The sequence below is a fragment of the Podarcis muralis genome, chromosome 8 (genome assembly GCF_964188315.1).
Source record: "Podarcis muralis chromosome 8, rPodMur119.hap1.1, whole genome shotgun sequence".
Classification (NCBI taxonomy): domain Eukaryota; kingdom Metazoa; phylum Chordata; class Lepidosauria; order Squamata; family Lacertidae; genus Podarcis; species Podarcis muralis.
Window position 1 is genome coordinate 7,904,282 of NC_135662.1, and position 17,707 is coordinate 7,921,988.

Consider the following 17,707-nt stretch of genomic DNA (forward strand, 5'->3'; position numbering starts at 1 on the left):
ATATCAAAACAGCCTTTTGCGCCAACCAAAAGATAGCCAATATCCTCAGAAACCCCAAGGATAAAATCCAGTTGGAAAACCAAGGGGTCTATGAAATACCCTGCAAAGTCTGCCCAGCCACGTACATTGGACAAACAAACAGACGAATAAATGCACGTATTGCAGAACACAAGAATGCCGTCAAAAAAGAAGAAAAAACTTCCTCTCCTTTCCAACACATGAAAGAAACAGGACACGAAATTAATTTTGCAGATTCCAAATTGCTCTCTAACATGGAACATCACCACAAGAGAATAATCATGGAAGCCATCGAGATAGAGAAACACCCTCACAACATGAACAAGCGTGACGACACATCCCGCTTGCCAGACATCTGGAAATTAGCCCTCCCCACAAAAACTGACACCAGATCCAGAGGCACACAGAACGCCATCACCAATCAACCACACCAAACCCAAACCCAGACCCTCTCCACAGATAAATTACAGATACCATCCAGTAGCCAAACCATGGTGGCACCTCCGGATGCTGCACCCCCCTGCAATCCCTACACAGATCTGGCTGGCACAGGCCACAAAACCACAGCTCGCCCCTATACACGAAGCCAAGCCAGAGCACAACTAAGTGCAGTACAGCCATCTTCTCAGAAAAACTCTGCACAAAGTTCAAGAGGTCAAGACACAAAGGCTTTAGCAACTAATCCACACCTAATGACCCACCTAAGTGGTACTCAGGATATCACTCAAGAAATCACTCAAGATATCCCTCAAGCAATTAAGGAACAAAAGAAGAAAAGGCACACTAGCCTGGGAACTTCCTCTCTGCCCAGAACATTGGAGGCTATACACCACACCTCCTCAACAGTATTTATAGGAACTCAAACACTGAGATCCTGCTCTGTTCCAGTAACAAGAAGCCGAAAGCACCAGCCTGAAGATGACGAGTGAGACCTCGTCGAAACGTCGCCTAGACACCCCAACTTTTACACGGGAAGACACCCGAGGACACCAAAACCTGCATCTATCATCTATCTATCTATCTACCTATCTATCATCTATCATCTATCATCTATATCTATCGTCTATCTATCTATCTATCTATCTATCTATCTATCTATCTCTATCAATCATCTATCTATCATCTATATCTATCTATCATCTATCTATCTATCATCTATCTATCTATCTATCTATCTATCTATCTATCTATCTATCTATCATCTCTATCTATCTATCTATCTATCTATCTCTATCTATCATCTATCTATCTATCATCTATCTATCTATCATCTATCTATCTATCATCTAATCTATCATCTATCTATCTATCTATCTAATCTATCTATCTATCATCTATCTAATCTAATCTAATCTATCTATCATCTATCTATCATCTATCTATCATCTATCTAATCTATCTATCTATCTATCATCTATCTATCATCTATTATCTATCTATCTATCTATCTATCTATCATCTATCTATCATCTATCTATCTATCTATCTATCTATCTATCTATCTATCTCTATCTATCATCTATCATCATCTATCTCTATCATCTATCATCTATCTATCTATCTATCTATCATCTATCATCTATCTCTATCATCTATCTATCCATCACTTTTTCTTTTGCACTGCACCCATCCATCTGGTTATAGACTCAGAAGCAGCCCACAGCAATTCACTGGCCCTCTCTTGTATGTTAAGGATAGTAGGAGATGATATATTAATTAAATATTATCCTTCCTTCACTCACGTTAGTGGGTCATATAGCAGAACAGATTCCCCTCAATACAGCAGGAAGCTAGTTTGTAGATTCATTTGAATCTCTTTAGTTAAGCAGTCCAATCCGGCTTGCCCAGATGGATTATTCCTGGTGTCCCCTTTTATCCCTCTTAAAAGAAAGATGACACAAGAGTCTTTCCTTAAAAGTTACAAGACGTTTACTCACATTCAGTTCACAGTATGATCCCTGAAGACAGGCTTCAGCTAGTAGTTACATAACAAAGTGTGAGTTTATCCCATATGGGGATTGAGCTTATGTGCTGCTGGCTAAGAGCCAGCAGACAGCAAAATGCATTAAGAAAACATTATCAAGAGAACAAAATGGCCGCAGGAGAGCAGCATGGCATCAAGAGGAAGATGGCTGTGTGACTCTGCTGTGTGAGTCAGCGAGGGTCACATCCATCTGCCTGGTCACATGCAGGGGGAGGATGCTTCAGACCAGTGGGACAGGAAGTTATACTGGCTGGAGAAACATCCCCCTGCCTGTGTCCACTCTAGGGAAACAAGGAATGTTGTATTTGACTGCTTCAATGGATTACATCCCACAGTATGTTGGATTGGGGGGGGGGCATTATGGAATGCTGATCTCGAATGCATAGCAAAGTTTATGGCCCACCAATTTGGGCTGGTTGTCTTCATTTAAAGAAAGTTCAAAGGCTTGTAAGAGTTGCCTCCATGTTGTTTGAGGAGACTATTTCTGATTCAGAAGCAAGCTGCCATTTTTAATGGCCAGAAATGTTATTTTTTTCATTTTATTTAGGGGTCTGAGGGCCCCCCAGGACCTGCAGGACCACTGGGAAACCCTGGAGAAATAGTAAGTCACTATTCAATCTGTCATTATACCCCTGCCGCCTTAAAGGAAGCCATCATTTGCCTAAGTGGTCCTATAGTGGATTCTTGGAAAAATAAGTAGATGTGGAAAACATTCCATGAAACTGTAAGGTTTGAAAGCCACTGAGATACTCAGATGAAGACTAGTGGATTATAAACTCTGAGCCAAATTCTCCATTAATTTAGAAAGATGAATAAATTCAAAATGTGTCATTAGTGTGGTGGAACAGGGGGAGTACAGTCGCAACGCCGGGGGGGGGGGGAATGGCAATGGGACACACAGAGGGGGCAAAGCATATTTCTAGGTGGCAGAGTGGTGTCCCACATGTTAAGATCTCTGAAAGAAAAATAACAAGGTATGTTAATGACAGGAGTCCCGCAAGTGGGAGGTGAGTGCCATATTGAGGTGTGTATATGTGCTTTACCCACTTCCCTCTCTGGCATCGCCTATGAGCCTGACCTCCTGACAGCAGAGTCATTGCTGCTTATCTTGAGGGAGAGTGGGAGGGGCAAAGTGGAAGAGGGGTCAAGAGCCAAATTGGCACTCCTCTTCCTGGTTTATCCGTGCAGTGCTGACCTCCCATCCTCCTTGCCCCTTCCAGTCTCTCTGTGATTTCATTGCCAGGAGGTCAAGTAAGGTCTGCTCCCTGCTACACCCTCTCTCTTCCCGCCCACCAAAGGCCTAAGCAATATGGAGCATAAATTCAGAAGGCCTTGCTAATGGATTGTTCTTCTGGGGATGTCTCTGCCTGGAAAGCTTATGTGAACATCTCCACATCTGTGTCTCTTTGGCAGGGTAAAGAAGGCCCACCAGGACCTCAAGGGACACCAGGATTGCCTGGACGTCTGGTGAGTTATCCCTGCATTTGTAAACATTGACGCATCTCATATGCAGGGGACTGCAGTGTTCTTGAACCCCTGGCATATTTCTTTTTTTGTCTAATTAAAGGTAAAGGTAAAGGTACCCCTGCCCGTACGGGCCAGTCGTGTCCGACTCTAGGGTTGTGCGCCCATCTCACTCTAGAGGACGGGGGCCAGCGCTGTCTGGAGACACTTCCGGGTCACGTGGCCAGCGTGACAAGCTGCATCTGGCGAGCCAGAGCCGCACACAGAAACACCGTTTACCTTCCCGCTAGTAAGCGGTCCCTATTTATCTACTTGCACCCGGGGGTCCTTTCAAACTGCTAGGTTGGCAGGCGCTGGGACCGAGCAACGGGAGCGCACCCCGCCGCGGGGATTTGAACCGCCGACCTTTCGATCGGCAAGCCCTAGGCACTGAGGCTTTTACCCACAGCGCCACCCGCGTCCCTTTTGTCTAATTATATTTTATTAATTTTCCATCAAAAAAACCATACAATCACATCACATTACAACTTCTGTTAATTTTTCCATTTTTTGACTTCCTTCAGCCTCTCTGCCAATCATCCGAATTATAACTTCTTTAATTACACATTTCCAGATTTTACTATTGCCTTTATGCCTATCCCCCATTTCTATTTTCCCTTTTTACAATATTTCTTATGTTATTACAGAGCTTCTTTAAATGCCACTAACGTTATTTCATTATCACTTATACATTCCCAATACTCAACTAACTTTCCCCAGTCCTCGATGAACTTTTGATCTCGTAGATATCTGATCTTCCCAGTCAGTTTATCAAGTTCTGCATAGTCCATCAGCTTCATTTTCCACTCCTCCAACGTTGGTAATTGTTCTTGTTTCCATTTCTGGGCCAGTAATATTCTTGCCGCTGTTACTGCATATTGAAAGAGTTTATGATCCTTTCTATTTATTTCATTTCCAACAATTCCTAAAAGAAAGGCCTATGGTTTCTTAACAAATGTATATTTCAACATTTTTTTCAGTTCATTATATATCAACTCCCAGAAGCTTTTCATTTTCTTACATTCCCACCACATATGATAAAATGTACCATCTTTTTTTTTACATTTCCAACACTTCTTACATGTTTTATACATTTTTGCAAGTTTTACTGGTGTAATATACCATCTATATATCATTTTCATAACATTTTCCTTTAATGCAGTACATGCAGTAAATTTAATACTTTCATTCCATAGTTTTGTCCAATCATTAAATTGTATATTATAACCGATATCTCTGGCCCATTGTATCATAACTGATTTAACTTCTTCATCCTTTGTATGCCATTCCAACAATATCTTATACATTTTGGATAGAATTTTATATTCATTATTTATTATTTCTATTTGAAATTTAGAATCTTTCTCTGCATATCCATACTCTTTAAAATCTTTTTTTAAACATTTCATTTATTTGAAAATAATGCAACCAGTCATACACCAACTCTTTCACTTCTTTTGTAAACATTGATTTGTAAGCATTTGTAAACATTGATGCATCTCATATGCAGGGGACTGCAGTGTTCTTGAACCCCTGGCATATTTCAACAGTAAAAAGATTGTGTGGCATACTTTTATATGTGTCTGACCATTGGGACATCACGAAGGACAGGCCCCACCCTATGGAGCAGCCTCCCAGCAGATGTCAAACAGATAAACAGCTGTGTGATTTTTTAAAAAACAACAACAACATCTGAAGGGAAGTTTTTCATGTGCAATGTTGTATTGTGTTTTTAATATTTTTGTTGGGAGCCACCCAGAGTGGCTAGGGCAACCCAGTCAGATGGACAGCATATAAATAATACATCATAATCATTATGAACGTCTTTTGAGACATTGCCCACCCACCCTCCATACGCGGCAATACTGAGATGCTGTGTGTGCATTCTATGCTTGACTTCTCGAGAGATCTCCTGATCTGAATTGGCATGCATAAAATAAAATATAAAATCAATCAAATTTCTTCCAGCTTGAACTTTGTGGTACAATTTGTAACAAGAGAGAAAGGGAATATAGGAGAGAAAACATCAGAGGAGGGGAGGCAGGGAATAAGCCACAAGACAGAGAAAACCCCATTTTGGAAACAAGGTACAGCTGACGGTTAGTGGTAAAACCCATGCTTTGCAGGAAGAATTGTTGTTGTTGTTGTTGTTTAGTCGTTTAGTCATGTCTGACTCTTCGTGACCCCATGGACCAGAGCACGCCAGGCACTCCTGTCTTCCACTGCCTCCCGCAGTTTGGTCAAACTCATGCTGGTAGCTTCAAGAACACTGTCCAACCATCTCGTCCTCTGTCGCCCCCTTCTCCTTGTGCCCTCAATGTTTCCCAACATCAGGGTCTTTTCCAGGGAGTCTTCTCTTCTCATGAGGTGGCCAAAGTATTGGAGCCTCAGCTTCACGATCTTTCCTTCCAGTGAGCACTCAGGGCTGATTTCCTTAAGAATGGATAGGTTTGATCTTCTTGCAGTCCATGGGACTCTCAAGAGTCTCCTCCAGCACCATAATTCAAAAGCATCAATTCTTTGACGATCAGCCTTCTTTATGGTCCAGCTCTCACTTCCATACATCACCACTGGGAAAATCATAGCTTTAACTATACGGACCTTTGTTGGCAAGGTGATGTCTCTGCTTTTTAAGATGCTGTCTAGGTTTGTCATTGCTTTTCTCCCAAGAAGCAGGCGTCTTTTAAATTTGTCACTGCTGTCACCATCTGCAGTGATGATGGAGCCCAAGAAAGTAAGATCTCTCACTGCCTTCATTTCTTCCCCTTCTGTTTGCCAGGAGGTGATGGGACCAGTGGCCATGATCTTCGTTTCTTTGATGTTGAGCTTCAGACCATATTTTGTGCTCTCCTCTTTCACCCTCACTAAAAGGTTCTTTAATTCCTCCTCACTTTCTGCCATCAAGGTTGTGTCATCTGCATATCTGAGGTTGTTGATATTTCTTCCGGCAATCTTAATTCTGGCTTGGGATTCATCCAGTCCAGCCTTTCGCATGATGAATTCTGCATATAAGTCAAATAAGCAAAGAGACAATATACAGCCTTGTCATACCCCTTTCCTAATTTTGAACCAATGAGTTGCTCCATATCCAGTTCTAACTGTAGCTTCTTGTCCCACATAGAAATTTCTCAGGAGACAGATGAGGTGATCAGGCACTCCCATTTTTTTAAGAACTTGCCATAGTTTGCTGTGGGCGACACAGTCAAATGCTTTTGCGTAGTCAATGAAGGAGATGTTTTTCTGGAACTCTCTAGCCAGGGCTAATCCCCAGTAGAGGCGGTTGCCATTGTGGCACCTCCAGGTGTGCACAGAATTCTTCACTGGGGCCACGGTGAGCGCTTTCCCTCCCACCCTGCTGAAATTAGACTTGAATGAAGCATTCTGTTGCAGCCTATATGCTAGGTTGCTATGTTGACTGGCTTGCAGAGTGTTTATGTGTGTGTGTTGTGCCCATGGCAGGTTCTCTGGTTTGCTTAGGTCCCCATGGACCTATTTGCGACCCCTGGCTCGAGACGTTCTGCAATGTGACTTTGCTTGTTGTTTCACATTGCAGCTAATGAGACATTGGCTGTCTTGACTTGTTCTTTTCCTGGGTATCGTTCCGTGGAGTTTCCAGTTCAGCCAGCTGACAAGCTTGCATATTGTACCTCGTGCTGAGGCATTGTGCTATTTTTAAGGGTGCTCCTTATTTTTCTACTGTTTGCATATGTTGCTTTACAGTGCCCTGATACTTGTTGAGATGATCTATAAATTTCATTTATCAACGTGTTAGGAAACTGACTTGCAGTATTTGGGATGCTTAACCACAATTATGAATCTACAATATTTGCTCCTAAGGAAACAAACGTTGTATACATTCCTTGCATCGCAATTCCTTGCATCTTACAGGGTCAGATTTAAGGTGCTGCTTTTGACCTTTAAAGCCCTTCACGACCTAGGACCCTCGTACCTACGGGACCGCCTCTCCTGGTATGCCCCACGGAGAGCCTCAAGGTCCATAAATAGCAACACCCTAGTGGTCCCGGGCCCTAAGGAAGTTAGATTGGCTTCAACCAGAGCCAGGGCCTTTTCAACTCTGCCTCCAGCCTGGTGGAACGCTCTGCCTCATGAGACCAGGGCCCTGCAGGATCTGATTTCTTTCCGCAGGGCCTGTAAGACAGAGTTGTTCTGCCTGGCCTTTGGCTTGGAGACAATTTGATTCCCTCCCTCCCTCTCTTTCTTTTTTCTTTTCCTTCTCCTCCTGCAATGAGGCTACATTTTAATATTTTAATGTTCCATTATTTTAATGTTGTATTTTATTTTTGTTTTTAAGTTGTAATCATTCTTCTTGTTTTTATTATTGCTTGTAAGCCGCTCTGAGCCCGGCCTTGGCTGGGGAGGGCGGGGTATAAATAAAAATTATTATTATTATTATTATTAATCTTGACTACTTTCTGTTGCTTCACTCTTAGGGTATTTCTGGAAAGGATGGCAAAGATGGAAAACCAGGACCTCCTGGAGAACCAGTAAGGAGATGAGCTTTACATATTTTCCAATTTGCTATTATCTTTGCAAGACAACAAGTGTGCTGTAGTGGTCAGCGTGTTGGGTTAGGACCTGGGAGCCATGAGGCCACTATTGGCTGAGATGCTGTGATGTCATAGAATGTGTTGCACACTTCTGAATGAAGAAAGATCCTTATATAAAATGAAGTCAAACTGCATTTTAGGAAATATATGGGTGGGGGTGGATATTAAAGACCCTCTGCTCCCCCCACCCAGGGTCTAACTTTGGAACTCTGGACCCATATATATGCTATTTAAATAGCATTTACTTTTAAATGACCATTCACATAGATATGTGAATGTTATCACTTCAGGCTTGATCATGAGGCACCCACATGTTAGAGATCATTCTCTCTTGCCAGGCTATAAATCTGCTTTGTTTCTCATAGGGCAAACAAGGGGAGCCAGGGCTGCCAGGACCGGAGGGAGCAAGAGGATTGCCGGTAAGTCCAGCTGAAGGCAACCATGGTCCATTAAATATGTCCTTTTCCACCAGGAATCCTTGGAGGAGGGGGCAGGTGCATATTTCTCCATTAGGAAGCATGGAATACAATAGCTGAGAAGCTTGGTCTTCCTGCAGCAAGAATGATGCAAATGATCTTTGAAGGCTAAATTCTATTTATGGAGAAAATGAAGGTATGTTCTTGTAGAGGAGGGGTCTGTGCACATCCTCATGTGTGCACGTGAGCATACTAGGAAACATAGGTATGCATGAGATAATCATGCCTCAAAAGTAATTTATTAAGAACAGCGTGTTTCAGATAGTACACAGGTAGAAGAGTCTAAAAAGCCCTGGGCCACAAATTTTCATGGCCCTGTAGTGGCTATGGTGGCTCATTTTCCAGAAGTAATGTACCTTATTTAACATTAACTCTGGAGGTGTATACAGTCGTACCTCTGAAGTCGCAAGCCTTGCAAGTTGAACGTTTTGGCTCCCAAATGCCACAAACCCGGAAGTGAGTGTTCTGGTTTGCGAATGTTCTTTGGAACCCGAACGTCCGCCGTGACTTCCATGGCTTTCAATTGGCTGTAGGACCTTCCTGCAGCCAATCGGAATCCATGCCTTGGTTCCTGAACATTTTGGAAGTCAAACAGCCTTCTGGAATGAAGCAATGCTGGTTCAGTATACCTGAAGGAGCATCTCCAGCCCCATCGTTCTGCCCAAACACTGAGGTCCAGTACCGAGGGCCTTCTGGCGGTTCCCTCGCTGCGAGAAGCCAAGTTACAGGGAACCAGGCAGAGGGCCTTCTCAGTAGTGGTACCTGCCCTGTGGAATGCCCTCCCACCAGATGTCAAAGAGAAAAACAACTACCAGACTTTTAGGGAAGCTTTTAATGTTTAGTAGACTATTGTATTTTAATATTCTGTTGGAAGCCGCCCAGAGTGGCTGGGGAAACCCAGACAGATGGGCGGGGTATAAATAATAAATTATTATTATTATTATTATTATTATTATTAGCCATGAAAATTTGTGGCCAAGGCTTTTAAAGACTCTGTCTGAAAAGAAAGAGGCATATTGGTTGCCAGATGTGAAATATTATTTTCAGCTCTCCTACCCCATTGCCTTGAGCTCCATGGTGGAAGAAAGCTGTAACTGAGAAGGTCCTTTAAAATGCATATAAGGAATAACCTTTTACGTATCTCTCCATTTCACCTTTCAGGGTTTTAAGGGACCGAGAGGAGACGCAGGACCACCTGGCTCAAGGGTGAGCAATGCACCGGACCTTCAGTTTGACTCAAACAGTGGTTGGGATGGGCAGAGTCGCCCACAAGAAGACCTCTCCTATCACCAGTGTTGAATACGTCAGGGGTAATGGCTTCGTAGTTAACATTGATGGCTGAAGCTGCATTGTTACCAGGACTGGAATCAAGTCCTGTCAATGCCCCTATCAATGCCTGCTCATAAATTGAGTCCAGTTTTGGGACAGCCATCTGTGGAAGTTCAAATCACATATCTGAGTCATTAGGAATCTTTATGGAGCTTCCATATTGTTCTAACCTCTAATTTTCTCCCTCCCACCCTTGTCTGTTGCAGGGAGAACCAGGTCCATCAGGGCCCCCCGGCCGCGAAGGGCAACCTGGAAAAGATGTAAGTGTGCCACCTTGGCTTCAATAAGACCTCTTACAATTCTGCAAATGGTGGAGTGAGTGTTATCAGGGTCCAGGCTGAAAGGAAACACTGGCACAGCTCTGAAACACTGACTTCCATCATTCCAAGTCCTCATTTCAAAACCTGAAATGTCAAGAAGTACACGGAAGTGGTTAATGAGAATGGGTTGGCCCCACACCATTTTACAGGAGCATTCACAGAAGGTATGTGTGCTCTCTGCTAAGGGGGAGGCTGAACTTTTTCTTCTTTGGTATCTCTGGAACAAAACACAGCAGACAATGCTGCCATGAGAACATGCTTGATATAATAGGGATGAATTTCGTCTGAGAATGAGACCATCCCTGTTTTGTGTTTGTTTCGCTTTCCTCTTTGGTTCTATTACCATCTTGCTCCTTGATTTTAATAAGATTCTAGCTTTTTTATTATTATCTTGGTCGCCTTTCAGGGAAAAATGAGTCAGTCCTCGCTCACAAGTTGGACAGTATATCCAGCTTGCAACTGACTTCCTTTCTCATCTGTAAACATGTTAAAGTACACCTCATCCAGACAGGCGAGCCACTCGTTGACTATGATGATTATAGGGGCACTGGTGGTGCTGTGGTCTAAACCACTGAGCCTCTTGGGCTTGCTGATCGGAAGGTCGGCAGTTCGAATCCCCCTGACGGGATGAGCTCCCGTTGCTCTGTCCCAGCTCCTGCCAACCTAGCAGTTGAAAGCACACCAGTGCAAGTAGATAAATAGGTACCGCTGTGGTGGGAAGGTAAACGGCGTTTCCGTGCACTCTGGTTTCCATCACGGTGTTCCATTGCACCAGAAGCTGTGTAGTTCTGCTGGCTACATGACCTGGAAAGCTGTTTGTGCTCAAATGCCGGCTCCTTTGGCCTGAAAGCTAGATGTGTGCTACACCCCATAGTCACCTTTGACTGGACTTAACCATCCAGGGGTCCTTTACCTTTATTCTGGTTATAGAGTTTTGATGATCATAATGAAACAGTGTTTTCTTCCCTTTTATTGACACATCTCCATGATATTTCATATAATCAGCAATTTAGAAATGACTCTTTCTCACCCCAGCCTCTTTTACTCTTGTGTTGCAGGGGGATCCAGGCCCTGCAGGACCCCAGGGCCCACGTGGGCTCAGAGGAATTGCGGTGAGTTGTTTCTCCCTATGGCTTTTGGGTAATATGTGTGTAACATCCCACTGGGTCCCAGTGGAGTTGTCTAAGTGGTACAAGGGACTCTGGAGGGATGAGGGGAGAGGGAGGAAATGAATCTGGCATTTCTGAACATGAAAAGTGAAATTTACTGTTTGCGCCTCTTAGGGAAAACAATCCAATGTATGCACAACTTTGTGCACAAACCAGAATTGCACTCATTGTCCAAATGTATGCATAATCCAGTGTGGAAATGTTTCCAATTGTAGGTCTTTTGTCTCTTCTTCCCAAGTTTCATTTTCTTTTCTTTTCTCTCATTTCACTTTTAATTCGTATACTGCCTTCCTATATTACTATACACAAGGAAGTTTAAAGCAACAAAATAGACAAGAACACTAATAATAATAATAATAATAATAATAAATTAATTTAATAATAATAATAATAATAAATTAATTTAATAATAATAATAATAATAATAATAATAATAATAATAATAATAATAAATAATAATATAATGTATTTATACCCTGCCCATCTGGCTGGGTTTCCCCAGCCACTCTGGGCGGCTTCCAACAAAACACTAAAATACAATAATCTATTAAACATTAAAAGCTTCCCTAAACAGGGCTGCCTTTAGATGTCTTCTAAAAGTTTGGTAGTTATTTTTCTCTTTGACATCTGGTGGGAAAATGTTCCACAGGGCGGGTGGACTCAGAATGGACTCTTAGGGTGCTCGCTTCGGCAGCACATATACTAAAATTGGAACGATACAGAATGGACTCTTAGAGCAATCTGGCCCAGTACAGAAAGTCGTAATAAAACATAACTTAAAAATGGCACAACTTATATCAAATAAAGTAACATTCAATAATCTAGTAGAATATAATAGCACACAATAAAATCAACTCTCAAAACATCAGCAAATAATAATTAAACAGAGATTCACTCTAAACAATTACAATGAATAATTACTAAACTACGATCAATAAAAATAACTGCAAGAGTCACAATGCATAAAATGCCACAATGCTTACAAAGCCATGTAATTGAGAAACAAATTGAGAAATGAAAACACAAAACTTATAAAATTATTTTTTAAAGTTCTTAAAATGTTCTTAAAAAGACTACTGACTGTTTTTCCCCCTTCCGCCAGGGCAAGAGTGGACCACCAGGCCCCCCAGGGGAAGCAGGTTCTCCAGGTAACCCAGTAAGTACAACATTTGTTGTCCCTTACTCATTACAGGGATGCGGGTGGCACTGTGGGTAAAACCTCAGTGCCTAGGGCTTGCCGATCGCATGGTCGGCGGTTCGAATCCCCGCGGCGGGGTGAGCTCCCGTCTTTCGGTCCCAGCTCCTGCCCACTTAGCAGTTCGAAAGCACCCTTAAGGGCAAGTAGATAAATAGGTACCGCTTTATAGCGGGAAGGTAAATGGCGTTTCCGTGTGCTGCGCTGGTGCTGGCTCGCCAGAGCAGCTTCGTCACACTGGCCACATGACCCGGAAGTGTCTCCGGACAGCGCTGGCCCCCGGCCTCTTAAGTGAGATGGGCGCACAACCCTAGAGTCGGACACGACTGGCCCGTACGGGCAGGGGTACCTTTACCTTTTTACTCATTACAAGCAGTGTGGTGTAGTGGTTAGAGTATTGGACTAGGAGCTGGGAGACCAAGGTTCACTTGGTCATCTTACTGCCTCTCAGCCCAACTGACATCATGGGGTTGTCATGGGGATTATATGAGGATGGGGAGAACTATGTATGACATCTTAGAGAAAAAAGGTGAGATACAAATGAAATAAATGAATGAATGAAGCAGGATGAGTGGTTGTTACATGCTGTGATTTATTGCCAAATGGAGAAGAAAGAATGGTGTGCTTTATCCATGGGATATATTGAAATCAGACCAAGCTGGCAGCCTTCTAGGGAAGAAATGTGCAACTAGCTGAGAACACCAAATGCTTGGAAATGTGTCCAGTATGGATCTGGCAGGCTTCCATTTCAGGAAGTTGGAGGGCAAGCATTATCACAACTGAAATGTGGGGTTCTGGGAAATGACAGGTCATATCCAGGTGACTGAATCCAACAAGCCCCTTTTGGAATCAAGTAGTCCTTTGACAAGGCTTCAAGAAAGGTGAACCGTTTGAAGGCATGAAGAGAAACCTGTTTGTCATTCTCTCATCAATTTATTTGCGCCATATCTGCAGACCCATCAGTTTCTTATCAACAAAAGGGGCTGCATCTGAATGACCAATAAACAGGATCTTCTTCTTTGGCAATCACTCATAGCCGAGTAAGATTGTCTCCCATAAACACAGTTTTAACAATGAGTCTGTAAGTGACTGTGGAGGCCAATTCTAGATCCACACATCCTTCCACAGTGGGGACATTGGTTTCTGGGCGGGAGTAGATCACGGTGTGGATTTGCCAAGCGTGTCTTCCTCTTAGCACGATTCTCCCTTGCATCCTGAGTTCGAATATCTTCAAAGCCCATGACACCTTTGGTAAAGGCTGTTCTCCAATTGGAGCGCTCACAGGCAAGTGTTGGTGTTTATACTACATTTTTTTTAGATTTGCCTTGAGACAGCCTATAAACCTCTTTTGTTGACCACCAGTATTACACTTTCCATTTTTAAGTTGGGAATAGAGTAGTTGCTTTGGAAGACAATAATCAGGCATCCGCACAACATGACCAGTCCATCCGCACAACATGACCAGTCCAACGAAATTGATGTTGAAGAATCATTGCTTCAACATTGGGGATCTTTGCTTCTTCCATTACACTAGTATTAGTTTGCCTGTCTTTCCAAGTGATAGAGTGGAATAGTCATACTTTGTTTGTGACTATCTAGCCATCATGCAATCTGCGATTTGTCTGTAGGTCCTCCCACATCTTTAATGACACTGATCAGAATATCAACCAGCATCTGTTTCTTACTTTATTCTTTTTTCTTCTTCTTCTTCATATTCCCAGGGTCCCAAAGGAAGCAAAGGGGAAACCGGCAGTGCAGGACTCCCTGGATTCATCGGACCGCGAGGACCTCCTGTAAGCAGCAAACCAATTTTGGTCACACACTGTAGACAGAACTAATAATAGGATCTCATTTGTCTGTAATTGCTCAGTGTCACCCGCTAGAACTCTGTGAAGGAGGCTGCAGGAGCCCAAAGCCCAAAGGGAATTTCACCAAGTGTAGCTGGGTTATCAGAAGTAGCTTCTGACTGTGTGGCTCTTATCCTTTTTGTGCTTTCTATTTCACAGGGAGAACCAGGCGAAAAGGGCATCCCAGGGAAAGAGGTGTGTGTTTTGACGTCTTTGTAAGATGACATGAAACAAGAGCACAACTCCCTTTTGTTGTTCTTCCTTAATTCTCTGCGTGCACTTTCCCCAGGGGCAAAACTTCTTTAAATCTCTCCAAATTGCTTTTCCTCTTGGTTTTGGATGGGTGGGAGGTTCTATTACAACAGGGGAAGGGTCTTGGGGTTCAAATTTGGCCCTGCAGGCCTCTCCATGTGGCCTTGTCACTCTCCCCTTCCTCAACCACACCCTTACGAACCCTGCTTTTCCCCATAAAAATGCTAGTCCATATGACATGCACACTCTCCAATTTAATCTGAATTTGTTTTTGGAGGGTGAGAAGAAATTGATAAGTTAAAAAAAGTTACTAGTGATCTGTTTGCAGTATCTCAATGATCCACTTGCAAATTAAGCCCCTTCTGGAAGCACCAAAAGTAGCAACATTATATTTTCTTCTTCATTTTTTTTTAATTGCCATTTCTTATTTCAGACCTCTTTATTTCCTTGCAGGGCACTCCAGGGAAGCCAGGTGGTGTTGGAGACAAAGGTGACAGGGTAAGCTGGAGAGCTTCACGAATGTCGATGTCGAGCAACATTGGGGAAGTGCCCAGGGCAGTCTGGGTGATGCTGCCAGAAATAATTTCCTTAATGCACGAGAGATGGGCAAGACACTTGTGGCTTACATCAGGCTTGCTCAGAAATAAGTGATATCCCCTATAACTGAAGGTTAAGATTTGGCATATCTCCAAGCCAACCCAGATTCAACCAGCTTGACAGCTTGCAAATATCTCAGGTCCCTGGCCACCCAAATGTCAGCTTCTTTCTTGGTCCTGGGAAGAATTTGAGATATGCTAGCTGCCTGGACAAAAAACACTTATGGAGAAAAGCCTACTGGGACAAGATGGTCCTCTGAAGGGTAGTCTTCCCTCCCATGAACACTTCTTTTTTCAGGCATAGCCTGTTTCAATCTCCCCCTTTCAGTCTAATGGAGCAATATCACAACCTTGTCCACAGCCCATCTATCTGGCTTGCTTTGCAAAGCTCTTTACTGAAGGCTCCGTTCTTTTCTTCCAACTCTACAGTTCTCTGATTCTATTCTAGTTGAGATTCCTGCATTTCCAGGGGTTGGGCGATCCTGTCGATTGTTTCCAACTCTACCATTCTTTGATTCTATGCTGTTTTTATCCGGCAGGGGGATCCTGGCACTAAAGGTGAAAAAGGCACAGCTGGAGAGAAAGGCCCACCTGGTGATCCTGGGATTCCCGGGCGCAAGGGACACACTGGATTAATGGGTCAACCGGGACCACCAGGGGACACAGGGCAGTCTGGACCCCCTGGTCCTCCCGGACAACCTGGATTTCCTGGGCCTAGGGTGAGTCGTGTTAAAACTGGATTTTAGGAGAAGGTGTAAGACAACATTTTAGTTTTCTGTCGATTATGTCAATCGTGTTTTTAAAAAAGAGAAAGGGGCATTTACACACACATTCAAAGAAGAACAAGAGGGGGCACAGATTTGCCTATATTAATGCATATGGATGCAACCTTTAGAAATACATGCTATAATTTAAATAGGAAGTATACTGCAACAGTGGGGGGACTACCGTTGAAGGTGAATTCAGACACAATCTGAATACAACTAATCCAGATTGTGTCGGCTAGACTGGTGACTGGAAGAAGCTGCTGGGACCATATAACACCAGTCCTGAAAGACCTACATTGGATCCCAGTACGCTTCCAAACATAATTCAAAGTGTTGGTGCTGACCTTTAAAGCCCTAAATGGCATTGGCCTGATATACCCAAAGGAGCATCTCTACCTCCATTTCTCAGCCATTGCTCTGAAGTCCAGCTCCAAGGGCCTTCTGGCAGTTCCCTCACTGCAGGAAGTGTGTTACAGATAGGTAGCCGTGTTGGTCTGCCATAGTAAAAAATAATAAAAAAAATAAAATAAAAAAAAAATTCCTTCCAGTAGCACCTTAAAGACCAACTAAGTTAGTTCTTGGTATGAGCTTTCGTGTGCATGCACACTTCTTCAGAGACACTGAAACAGAAGTTGCCAGATTTTTGCAGGAAGTGTGGTTACAGGGAACCAGGCAGAGGGCCTTCTTGGCAGTGGCACCCCTCCCATGGAATCCCCTCCCACTATATGTCAAGGAGATAAGTAACTATGCAACCTTTCATAGAAATCTGAAGACAGTCCTGTATATGAAAGTTTTCAATGTTTGATGTTTTATTATGCTTTTATATTTGTTGGAAGCCACTCACAGTGGCTAGGGCAACCGAGTCAGATGGGTGGGGTACAAATAATAAAATTGTTGTTATTATTATAAGTACAGTGCATCTCAACATAGTGGGGACCCATGGGGAGGGCCAGGGGACCCATGTGCTTGCTTAGCCTATTCCCATGGCGTTTCTAATTGTTCACTGGCAACTTTGAGATCCCTATTGCTCTCTTGCAACTGGATTGAAACTGGGCAGCCCTTAAGCTAGAGGAATGTCCTCTATAAAGTGGGACACATGAGCATCCTAAAAGGGAGTTGCATCCATGTATTGTCAAGAGTCCCTCTGCCCTTAACAGTTTGCTGGTAACAGTGATGGTGACCTTAACAATAAGAAAAGAACATTTTCTGTAGACATTGACTCATGACTACTGGCCTCAGGCCCCCCTACAAAAAACAAACAAATAAAAACCCTTCTAGAATTAATTTTTCATGAGCATACATGGGTAAAAAAAATTAGTTGCACCAATGATTATGAGGTTGTTTTTTATTTTTTTAAAAAAATAACAGAGGGAGTATTTTTGGAGATCCATGTGATTGCCGCTTTTCTGCTAATTGGAAAATAAGGACATCTATTACCTTGAAAGGTTCCCGAGGCTTTCTTCAAGTTGAAAATGCAATATATGAAGATAATTTCCACACATGTTCAGTCCCAGTCCTAATATAACAGGACTTGCATTAAGCACTGTACAGCTCAGAAGGGGAGTAGAAGAATGAAAAACTCATCTATCCAAATCTGCACAGAAAAGATTACAGGCAGTTAGCATGTTATTACTTGAGATACAATTTCAAGAGGAAAATGGAGGTGTGTTCCAGGTCAGCTTC

The 17,707-nt window shown here is 43.0% G+C and overlaps 1 protein-coding gene across 1 annotated transcript in view; it reads left to right on the forward strand.

Annotated features, from left to right (window-relative positions):
• Positions 1-17,707, forward strand: part of COL22A1 (collagen type XXII alpha 1 chain) — a 195,080-nt gene that overhangs the window by 169,485 nt on the left and 7,888 nt on the right. The window contains exons 50-61 of the mRNA XM_077932713.1: positions 2,550-2,603; positions 3,416-3,469; positions 7,957-8,010; positions 8,439-8,492; positions 9,711-9,755; positions 10,085-10,138; positions 11,257-11,310; positions 12,470-12,523; positions 14,284-14,355; positions 14,569-14,604; positions 15,115-15,159; positions 15,797-15,976. Of these exons, the coding sequence (XP_077788839.1) occupies positions 2,550-2,603; positions 3,416-3,469; positions 7,957-8,010; positions 8,439-8,492; positions 9,711-9,755; positions 10,085-10,138; positions 11,257-11,310; positions 12,470-12,523; positions 14,284-14,355; positions 14,569-14,604; positions 15,115-15,159; positions 15,797-15,976 (756 nt within the window). The remainder of the gene's footprint in view (positions 1-2,549; positions 2,604-3,415; positions 3,470-7,956; positions 8,011-8,438; positions 8,493-9,710; positions 9,756-10,084; positions 10,139-11,256; positions 11,311-12,469; positions 12,524-14,283; positions 14,356-14,568; positions 14,605-15,114; positions 15,160-15,796; positions 15,977-17,707) is intronic.